The 10,765-nt window shown below is 48.8% G+C and overlaps 6 protein-coding genes across 6 annotated transcripts; 1 reads left to right on the plus strand and 5 right to left on the minus strand.

Moving 5' to 3' along the window:
- Positions 1-291: 291 nt before the first annotated feature.
- Positions 292-2,619, plus strand: MNL2 (putative mannosidase MNL2; the record flags this gene model as incomplete). Its single annotated transcript, XM_002555783.1, has 1 exon — positions 292-2,619. One exon carries the CDS (start codon positions 292-294, stop codon positions 2,617-2,619), a length of 2,328 nt encoding a protein of 775 aa, XP_002555829.1.
- A 529-nt stretch (positions 2,620-3,148) lies between these two features.
- SHM2 (glycine hydroxymethyltransferase SHM2) lies at positions 3,149-4,558 on the minus strand (the record flags this gene model as incomplete). Its single annotated transcript, XM_002555784.1, has 1 exon — positions 3,149-4,558. The coding sequence occupies one exon, from the start codon at positions 4,556-4,558 to the stop codon at positions 3,149-3,151; it is 1,410 nt and encodes a 469-aa protein (XP_002555830.1).
- A 1,061-nt stretch (positions 4,559-5,619) lies between these two features.
- On the minus strand, positions 5,620-6,732 carry AGX1 (alanine--glyoxylate transaminase; the record flags this gene model as incomplete). The annotated part of the gene is made up of 1 exon (XM_002555785.1): positions 5,620-6,732. One exon carries the CDS (start codon positions 6,730-6,732, stop codon positions 5,620-5,622), a length of 1,113 nt encoding a protein of 370 aa, XP_002555831.1.
- Positions 6,733-6,899: 167 nt separating this feature from the next.
- KLTH0G18546g (KLTH0G18546p) lies at positions 6,900-7,751 on the minus strand (the record flags this gene model as incomplete). The annotated part of the gene is made up of 1 exon (XM_002555786.1): positions 6,900-7,751. One exon carries the CDS (start codon positions 7,749-7,751, stop codon positions 6,900-6,902), a length of 852 nt encoding a protein of 283 aa, XP_002555832.1.
- A 559-nt stretch (positions 7,752-8,310) lies between these two features.
- HAC1 (transcription factor HAC1) lies at positions 8,311-9,018 on the minus strand (the record flags this gene model as incomplete). Its single annotated transcript, XM_002555787.1, has 1 exon — positions 8,311-9,018. One exon carries the CDS (start codon positions 9,016-9,018, stop codon positions 8,311-8,313), a length of 708 nt encoding a protein of 235 aa, XP_002555833.1.
- A 461-nt stretch (positions 9,019-9,479) lies between these two features.
- REX2 (Rex2p) lies at positions 9,480-10,451 on the minus strand (the record flags this gene model as incomplete). The annotated part of the gene is made up of 1 exon (XM_002555788.1): positions 9,480-10,451. One exon carries the CDS (start codon positions 10,449-10,451, stop codon positions 9,480-9,482), a length of 972 nt encoding a protein of 323 aa, XP_002555834.1.
- Positions 10,452-10,765: the final 314 nt, after the last annotated feature.

The following is a 10,765-nucleotide window of genomic DNA, read 5'->3' on the forward strand; positions in this document are numbered from 1 at the left end:
CCTTGTTGACGAAGCCACAGCTCACCGCAGCCTAGCCTCGTCGCGCTTCCCTTGGAGCACGAGTCGTTTCATGCCCGTACCCTACTATTTCTGTACGCGAAAGTTTCCTTCTTTTTATACACATCACCGGATACGACGAGATGATGTATGCCGTTCATCTGCATAATCTGATCCCTGTATCCAAACTGAGCGGCGCTCTCAACAGGACCAATCTGAAGGCGCTTGATCCTGCCGCCACCGACACGACGTTCTGCTTCTCTTCGCCGCAGCTGTAGCGCCCCGCACACCAAGATGTTCGTCTCGCTTTTTCGGCGCGTCCGCTCCGTGATAGTGTTGTGCGGAACGGTGACGATACTTCTCTACTACACCTTCGAAAACGAGGTCAACACGCTCAACTCGTTCGCAGAGAACGAGTCGCTGCCCCAAATCCACAAGCAGGGCCTCCCTCCCACGCCTGAAGTCCCGGCTGTCGCTGACTGGCAGAGCGCCGATGCCATCGCGGCAAAGCCAGCGGCTCGTGTCGCGCCTGACCTGGACGAGCCCCTGCGAAACCCCACTGTTCTGGTCGAGAAGAACAAGTACTTCCCCATTTTGCATACCTCGTCGGATCTTTCACTGTATTCCGGTGAGGAATTCCAGGCCCTGGACTCCGAAACACACAAGCTTTACTACCCAGTACGATACGAGTCGCCGTTTGAAAACACGTTCAGTCTCAAGCCCAAGCTGACTCTACCGCGCATCCAAGCGCGGACTTTCTCTTCATCCGACAAACCGGAAGCTCATCAAAAGGTCCTGGGTGAGATCACAGAGCAGTTCATGGACTCATGGAGGGCTTACTACCGCTTGGCGCTTGGAAGCGACGAATTAAAGCCTCTTTCCAGGTATCCTACGTCATCAGGCCTCTCACGGGCTACTACCTTGCTCGAGTCTCTAGATATGCTCTACATGCTTAACCAAACCGAAGAAATCAACAAATCGCTGGCATTCATCGAAAAACTGGATTTCAGCAAGTCTCAGGAACCACTTGTGGATCTTGCTCAGAATGTGGAGCGCATCTTGGGATCTTTAATATCCGCATATGAGCTCTCCAGGCATAGGGACTCGATACTTCTTGAAAAAGCTGTTGAGCTAGCAGATTTTCTGCTCACCGGATTCGACACGCCGAATAGAATCCCTTCGCTGAAATTTGCTTGGAGCTCCAAGCTTAGAAATAGGTTTCCCTTGCAAGACTCCAATTTGGGCCAGCTCGGCTCTCTTCCTCTGGAATTCTCGCGTCTCTCGCAGTTGACAAGGGATGAAAAATATACAAGGGCTATTGAACATGTTTACAGCGTTGCATGGGATTCTACCGATGAATTTGACATAGAATACCTTTTCCCTACAATCCTAGACGCTTCTGGTTGTGTCCTGCTGCCTAAAGAGCAGGTGGATTCAGGAGAACATGCTAAGGTCTCTAAAGTGATGAAAAGTATACAAAAAGGCAAATATGTCCACTGTCTTCAAACGAATAAGTTTCGGCCTGCATCCGACGCCGGAAACTTCTATTCTGCAGATTCCAGAAGTCTGCCGTTTTACAGTAACATGGCCAAGTTTTACCAGCTTCTCAATGGCTTTGACCCTACTAGTGATTTGAAATTCACAAGGCTTTTGGTGAATAGCTTTGACAGGATCAAAGAACTTATGATATTCACCCCCGCACTGCCCAACCCTGACTTAAAGAGCCTTGCTTTTGTGAACTCCCTGTCCACAGAATCGCATTATGATGCCCTCACCAACGAGAAAGTTATCAAGATCATGCCTGACTTTACAATGCATCAGTCCAGCTGTGCTCTGGGCTCCTCATTCGCCTTGATGGGAAAGCTTTTCGACGAGGAAAAATACATCGAATTGGGGGCCAGAATTACGAGAGGGTGTAGCCACACTTTCCAACTACTGGGCGTTATGCCTGAAGCTCTTCATGTCGGTCGCTGCCTGCAGGCCCCATGCAGCTTTGATCCTTTACAGCCTCCTAGCGACAAGCATGCTGCTACTAAGGCCGATTCTGTTCTCGGTGTTAAAGTCGACGACAACGACTCTGCAGGAGGCTCAACTGAAAAACCGTCTAAAGCTTACGTCATATCGAATAGAGAGGAAGCTTCAGATCCTTCCAGGTTTGCAGCGCAGTGGTTCGAAGGCTCGGAACTACCTGAATACATTGACGGAGCATTGCCTAACTACAACTTGTCTGCTGAAGCGATTGAATCAATCTTTTATTTGTATCGAATCACAGGAGAAGATGAGTGGAGGCAGGCGGGATTAGATCTTTGGCGGTCAGCTCTCAAGGTTGTCAAGAGTTCGGGTGCTAAAGGTGTTGGCCAGGTGACGGCTGTTAACAACATCTTTAAGAATGAAGCATTGGACGCTCTTCCAGCAGATTGGTTCTCAAAGCATCTCAAATTCTTTTACCTATTGTTTAGGAACCCAGAATTCTTTTCGCTTGATGATTACGTCTTCACGCATGGTGGCCACTCACTACAAAAGATTCCGGTGCAGGAAATTCCGGTAACTGAGAAAGGAACCAACTCTGTAGGCAACGTACTTGAACGATTGAACCTTCGAAAAGATGACACAGCAAGCTAAATTTTTAACCAGCTGCGGCATTGCTGCGATGAAAATCCCAAGCAGTTAGTAATTTTTACGGTAGTCTGACAAATGGACGGAAGTTATGCGATGTGTCTTGGAAATTCAGTACATCGAAGCAGATGCACCCCAGAATTTTAAGCTTGCCATTAATTCCCGATGCTCTGCATGTTCCGGAATGCGAGAATATGCTTTGTACCAGAAAAATTCTTCACAATTGTCTTGTGTACGCTTGTGCAAGCCAAAGATAGCTATCGGACTTAGGGGAAAGTAAATAGGTCTAATAGACCACTAAAAGTTGACTGTGTTGACGCTAGTCAGAAGGTCATCACCGACATTACAAAATAACTGGAAGCGAGACTCTTCGGGTTCGAAAGTGAGCACACAATGTTGAATTATTTATGTGAGTTTACACAAGTTATCTAATAATATCCCTAGAATTCCTTTATTTGTTGAAAATGCAGATTTGACCAGAATCAATCTGAGTCAAGGTATGAAACTGAGCGATTTGCTGTTTGAATCGCAGCACTTACACTGGCAGTGGGAACTCGCCGGCCCAAGAGTAAATCTCCTTCTTGATAGGCTCCAGGTCTTGGATGTTTTGGTCAACCTTAGCCTTGAAGTCCTTCAATCTGTTGGCCTCCTTAGGCAAAGAGTGCTGAACGTCGTGGGCGATTTGGACGGCCTTGTCAATGTAGTCAACAATCTTGACGAAGTCCTGCTCACCCAAACCTCTGGTTGTCATGGCTGGGGCACCGATACGCACACCACCTGGAACGAGAGCGGACTTGTCGCCTGGGATAGAGTTCTTGTTCAAGGCGATGTTGATCTTTTCGCACACGTACTCAACACGAGCACCGTCGACGCCCTTTTCTCTCAAAGAAACAAGGACCATGTGGGAGTCGGTACCGTCGGAAACCAGTCTGTAGCCCAACTTCTTGAATTGAGACTCCAGAGCTTTAGCGTTCTTCAGGACCTGGTCTTGGTACTCCTTAAACTCTGGGGTAGCAGCCTGCTTCAAAGCGGTAGCCAGAGCAGAGATGGTGTGGTTGTGTGGACCACCCTGGTGACCTGGGAAGACGGAGAAGTTTATTGGGTTCTCTAGGTCGTATAGAACCTCCTTGCCGGTCTTAGGGTTGACAGATCTCACACCTCTTCTGAAGAAGATCATAGCACCACGTGGGCCTCTCAAAGACTTGTGGGTGGTGGTGGTGACAATGTCAGCGTACTCGAATGGAGATGGAATCACACCGGCAGCGATGAGACCGGAAATGTGAGCCATGTCGACCATCAAGTAGGCGCCGACTTTGTCAGCGATCTCTCTCATTCTCTTGTAGTCGATCAAACGACAGTAGGCAGAGGTACCGGCGACCAGGATCTTAGGTCTGTACAGGATGGCGTTCTTCTCCAAGGTGTCGTAGTCGATAATGCCGGTGGCAGGATCGACTCTGTAAGGGAAGGACTCGAAGTAGGTGGAGACGGCAGAAATCTTTCTGGTGTCGGTCTGGTAACCGTGGGACAAGTGGCCACCGTCGGGCAAGAACAGACCCATCAATCTCTCGTGAGGCTTCATGAGGGCCTGGTAAACCTGCAGGTTGGCAGGAGAACCCGACAAGGTCTGGACGTTGACACCCCATTTTTCTGGGCTGACGTGGAAAGCCTCCAAGGCTCTCTTTTGGCACAACAGCTCCATTCTGTCGATGTGTTCGTTACCACCGTAGTAACGGGCGCCAGGGTACCCTTCGGAGTACTTGTTACACATGGGCGTTCCCAAGGCGTCGAAAACGGAGGTCGAGGTGAAGTTCTCGGAAGCGATCAGCACGATAGAGTGCTTTTGTCTGTCGATCTCATCCTTGATGATCTGTTCCACCTCAGGGTCGGATTCGCTCAAGTGAGCAGACACAAGCTGCTTGTGGGAGTCGGAAAGGGCGTAAGGCATTATTCAGGATGATAGAGGTGATGAATCAACCGCAACTAGAGACAATTGGTCCTGTGGAGTTGAGATACTGCGACTGCTAAGACGAACTTAGGTGGGTGTGGTACACCGATGGCTTCTTTTATAGACCAAATTTTCTTTCCAGATTTTCACCTTAATTTTTCACATTATATTGGAAGTATGATTTGTATGGCAAGCTCAATAAACGTTGTTCTGGGTTGTGGGCTCCACGAGTACACACCGCGATCCCGTAATTCAACAGCCGCATTCTGGCGTTTATGGAGCGGAGCCACCGACGCGGTGCTATCTGCCTCCTCGCGGCCCTACACACTTTTAGTGCATAATTTAGGAATCGTGACTGAAGCGTAACTGAACGAGTCAATGCATCAAAGACTTGCATGGCTCTGCCCTGTCGCGTGCGGAAGCTGGGATTCTTGGCTGAAATTGGAATTTGACTCGTGTGGTGATTACGGCAGCAGGCGGCGCTGTGGCTTTCATCACGTGTTATTGCCTGACACGTGGTTCGTGATCATGTGATATGTGATATGTGATAAGGAAATAGTAGTCACGTGCATTAGAGACTCAACGGGCATCGCTAGCATGAGAGAGGGTCCGAGCTTTGGCTCGGCCTAGAGCTTGTCGGAGTTGACGCTTTGGGTCCTGCAGTGGTAGCGCTAGTTAGCGAAGTCGCCTTTGCACTTTCGGGTGCCTTAGGCTGCTGGCGGTGGCCCAAATCGCGCACTTAGCCCCGCTGCGAAGCTTGAACCGTAGAATTGTTAATTTGTTCCCATCCAGCTGTAGTGAAATGCTAGCAGCGTTGCTTTCTCCTCTTTGCTTGCTCCGCCAGAACCATAAATTGGCAAGGTAGTGACAATTTTTTTAGTTTTGGAACTTGAACCTGTCTTTCGCAGTGCCAGCGTCACAATGGCAGTGCGCAATTACGGAAAACACACAAACGCCCTTTGGCAATTCGCTCCCAGCAGGCGCTCCGGCATACCAGCTAAAACCATAAATATTGCTTCGATGACTAGGCCACCTTTTAAATACATACATACTGGTCGCCCTTAGAGCGCCGCTTGCTTCAAAGCATCTATGCACTTCTGCAAATGCTTGAGCGAATCATTGCAGGCAGACTCGCCCATGTGACCTATACGAATGTATTCGCCCTTGATATCCTTGTGGATGCCGCCTGCAATGACAATTCCCCTCGCCTTGAGCGCGGAAATCGCTGCTGGGGGGTCCTTCACGTACACTGCCGTCAGCCCATGCGCGGAAACCGCGTCGTTCGCGCTGACAAGCTTCAGACCCATCGCGCCAGTCAGGTGGCTTTTGAACCACTCGCTAACTTCGCGATGCTTTTCAATGCGTTTGTCCAAACCGTACTCCAGAATCTCACCGGTCGACTCTTTCAGAGCGTTGACTAGCTGGACTGCAGGTGTTGCGAAATAGGACGCCTGGCGCTTTTCGTAGTTTTGCATGATTGGGATCCATTTCTTCAGGCTAGTGAAGAACGTGTGCTGCTCTTCTTTTTGAAGAGCTACGCGAGTAGCACGCTGGCTCAACATTGAGATGCTGAGTCCTGGAGGGGCACCTAAAGCTTTTTGAGACGCTGTCAATGCGTAATCAATTCCCCAGGCGTCGAAATCAAGCGTTTCGCATCCAGCCGAGCACACGGCATCCACAACAATCAGCGTCTCGGGTGAAATCTCCTTGACTACTTCACAAATAGATTTGACATCGCTTAGCACTGCTGTTGATGTGTCCACGTGAGTGATTGTTATCAGTTTGTACGCGTCCTTTTTGAGGGCACTGCGGACTTCATCCAAAGGAACAACGTCGCCCAGAGGGGCGTTCAGCTTGCGCACCTCGGCGCCGTATGCTGTCAAACAGTCCGCAAAAGAGTCTGAGAAAAACCCAGTCGACAGTACTAGCGCCTTCTCTTCCGGGCAAATTAAGTTGGATGCGGTGATATCCCAGCCCAGCGTGCCTGATCCAGCTAGGACAACGGGCTGGGCGCTGTCCCCAGCCTTGAACAGTCGGCGCGTGTTCTTGAGCGTGTCAGAAAACTTCGCAACAAACTCCGGGCATGTGTGTGCAACGGAGGGAGTTCCCAACGCGTCTTGAACTCGCTTGCTGATAACAATGGGACCAGGTATTAGTAGGATATCAGTGGACATTTCGGATGGCGGTGTTCTCTGCCAGACTGGAGCTTCTTGGCGGAGGTCGAAGCTCTGGCAGGTTGTCTCCGGCTTATATACCCCACATTAAGGTGCATTAAACTCACGACGGACGGAGGCGAGCTCGAATGGATGACTTAATTTCCTAGGATTGGCAATTGCGCCGGTCATCCGCGCTTCTTGGATATTTTTGACCTTATTTTTTCAAATTCTTCATCGTCGGGCTCAGCGTGCTTTCTACGTTTGTTCTTGCTCTTAGCTTGGCTCTCAAGCCTCGATATCAAAGAGTCAAACGAGTTTTTGTTCTTCTTTTGAATAGCCCTTTTCAGTTCTGCTTCGTCCGAGACAGCGTTCTTTTCCTCCATTTGCGAAAGCATTTCCTCGGCGAGTTTTTCCTCCTTGGCAAGCTTTTTCTGAAGAGCCCTCAAGTACTTTTTCCTGTTCTTCGTCCAGCGCTCGAAGCTGCCGTCAGAGTCTGTGATCTCGCCTTTTTTCAACAGTTCGGAAACCAGATTGAAGAGATAAGCCTCGTCGCTTTCGTTGGCCTCTATGTGTGGCACTTCCTGGAAAAGTAGTGTAAACTGGTCTTCGTCCGGATTGTAGCGTTTTTTTACTTTGCCTTGCGCATTGGCTTGCCAGGAGTCGCGGATGTCCTGTGATTCATCAGTGCTGCCCCTGTACACGGCCTTGTCAGCTGCAATCGTGTCTTTGTTTATCGCAACGTCCATGTCGAAAAGGTCCTTCCAGTCTGCGAAATCTGAGCCTTTGAAACAGGCCTCGACGGAGCCTGTCTTGTCATAAGTCTCCTTGAACTTGTCGAGCACCTCGAACGCAAACTGTATCTTATGAAACTTCTCTTTGGCTTCTGGGGTCCAGTCTTTAGTCTTGTCTGGGTGGCAACGCAGCATAAGTTTCCTGTAACATTTCTTGAGCTCCTTCTCGGTGACCGACTTATTCACGCCGAGCACCTCGTAAGGGTCAATGTCAGGGAAAGGGATGTTGGTGTCACTGTCAGACATCTTGATGAACTTAGCTGCTCTTCCCTTAGGATTACAACACTAGAACGAACTACGTATTAAAACCTGAGCTTTTCCAATTTGAAAAATGTATGCACTAACATGTGTCACTAAACAAAAACTAATATACAAACGTCGTGAGACGGCCATTTGCGCCTCTTCATGAACGACTATAAACCAACCAAGATACCTATCTTGAAAGAAAAGACTGAATGTTGGAGAGCAAAGGGCACGGTATTCGATCTGTTCACCAGTCGCAGCCCCAAGGGCGCGCCACATGCAACGTCTTACCGGCCAAGCTTCAAACTACAATCTTGACTTTCGCAATTGGACAAAACCACACCCACCATTTCAGTTAATGGTGATGAAATCATCTAATTCCAGGGGTAAAGAACCTGACTGCGCTTCGGGCAGGTCAAGCAGAGATGAGAAGGGAGCGAGATAATTGAGATGCGATCACTGGTCAGGCGGAACAGGGGATAAACCAAACAACCACTTAAGGTGTTCGGTTAGGGCGGGGGAAAACTCTCACTATCGCAATTTCTCGAAATGTTTCCACTTCTCATGCTCTAAGAAGGCGGCGAATCACGGCTGGATCGCGCGTAGGGTCAAGGGCCCAGGAATTATCAGTCATGTCAAAAACGGGTGGCTCGTCTTCGTTGGTCGAGCTCGTTAGGTTTTCAGTATCGTTTGTGAGGAGAAGATTCCAGTTATTGACGTCAGGTACGCTATTATCGAAATTGAACTCCATGTTTGGTTGAGCCAAACTCACCTCGAAAGGCTCGTCAGAGACACTCTCGCGTTTGACTTGAGGTTGGCTCAAAGGTGACTCAAGCGCCGGAGAAGGCGACGACATCAACGCGGACTGCGACACGGGGGTGCAGTTTACGTGTGAAGATGCATCCAGGGACTCCGGCGTCTTTTGGGAATCCAGCATGTGATCATGGAGAAGATCTCCGGAAGGTGAATCAGCCGCCGCAGGTTCCGTCGCTAGTGTTTGATACTCGTCATACATGATTCGAAGATTCATGTCATTCTTGACGAGTTCTTCCACTTTGACTTGCGCAAGGATTTGTTCCAACAACCAAGCCTTTTTTTCAAGGTGCTGCAGGTGCAGTCTCTTTTTTTCCCTGCTTTGGTGTGCGGCTCTTCTATTTCTCAGTATGCGTTCAATACGTCTCTGTTCTTTCTCCTCTTTAGTCTTCGCTCTTTTGCGTGGGGGCAGCGTCGATTTGAAATCAACGGGTATGTCGTTAATGCTTGTGCTCATTCTTTACTCTTTTGAATCTTTTTGTTCCGCCTGACTCAGTGCCCAGAGAGAGCTTGTTTTCCGACGTCTGAAAACTCCGGAAAGATTAAAATCACCCTCCAGCACTGCTTTTATATCTGATTCTCAGGAAAAATTCTCAGGTTCTAAAAATGCTCTACTTAATACTATTTTACGAAAATCCCCATATGTATCAATTTGGAAAGAACACGAATCATAAAACTGTCGTAGAGAAAGTTTTGGACGGACGTCAAACGCGAAACCACAGCCCCCCCTTGTATAAGGTGGTTTGAGGCTGATGTACCAGCGGTGCTGCACAGTGGTGGATATTGTTTCAGAGCGGCGAGAATAGCCGGACTCCTCGGCTGCGGGAAGTCGCTTGGCTGCGCGGCTTCTCCAGCCACATTGCGACAGCAGTTTGGGGTCTGGCTGTTTCATGTAGCTATGTTTTGTAGTGTGACATTTTAGTCGAGCTTCTGCTTTTTGAGAGGTAGCTCTGTATCGGTGGAAGATCTTTTTGCTGCTGCAGCGGCGGTGTCTGTGACATTGGTGGGAGGATTCCCAGCAGCCTCTTCGGCCGTTTTTCCGACGGTAGTAGTAGCGGAGGCGACAGACTGCGCAACTTCCTCTATAACCATCTCTCTTCTGCGCCCTTCAACAAACTCCTGCGTTTCGCTACTGTTCTTCAAATAGTGGTCTTGATACCATTTGAGCTGCGCGATACTTTCCAGTATGTCAGCCCTGGCCGTGTGCGCACCCTTCTTACGCGGGAATACAGACGCTAGGTCTGGGTTGTGCCTGAATGAGACCTCCATAATGGTGCTCACATCGATAATTCGGTAAAACAGATGGTCAATGACCTTTGGGAACTCTCGCATCATGAATACTCGGTCCATGTGGACCGAGTTCCCCGCGAGGACACCCTTGCGCTCTGCAGGGATGTATTTTCTCAAATAGGCGAGCAACTCTTCTTCAACTTGCCCCGTAGTCTTTGTAGAGTCCAACACTTTTTGCGTGAGACCGCTAGAGCCGTGGTGGTCTATGCACCACTCGTTCATAGCGTCCATGATCTTCTTGTCGCAGTGTATAACGCTCTCGTACCCGGCCTCATCAATGATGTTCAAGTCTCCATCTGTGATGATGCAGCAGATTTCGATGATGTGGTCGTTTACGTGATCTAGACCAGTCATCTCACAATCAACCCAAACGATAGGCCTTGAAATGGAGGGCGCCTCTTGCTTAGTATTTAACTCGCTACCGCTCATTCTGATTAATTTGACGAATTTTGGTGCGCTCGCTTTATGAGTCAAGTAGGGGTTCTTCTGTTTGTAAATATTGGACAACGCTGTCTTTTTGGTATTTTGCAGCAAGCGCTTGCTAGTTGATGCTGTTAGAATGGAGCGGGGAAGTCTTTTCTTAGCTATCGAGGTCCACATGCGGTTTTGTTCAAAAGCTAAAAGATCAATTTACCAGCGCTCTAAACTGAAGGCTCAAAAATACTTTCAATGCAAAATCCTGAGCTCTTTCCATTATTTGCGAGTAGCTTGTAAATTGCCCTTCCTTGTTCTGATGGTAACATAGACCCAGTCGTATTTATTCCCTGGTCGGCCAGACGAGGTATCTCGAATTTACGCTTTCTACAAGACTGAAAAGACGAACAATAAAGTGTTTACAAAAGAACAGTTAACAATTTGGCTTTCGAAACGCCTCACAAAAGCGACTCACAGAGCCTCAGTTTGCTAATTTGTTT

Source organism: Lachancea thermotolerans (assembly GCF_000142805.1).
Source record: "Lachancea thermotolerans CBS 6340 chromosome G complete sequence".
Classification (NCBI taxonomy): domain Eukaryota; kingdom Fungi; phylum Ascomycota; class Saccharomycetes; order Saccharomycetales; family Saccharomycetaceae; genus Lachancea; species Lachancea thermotolerans.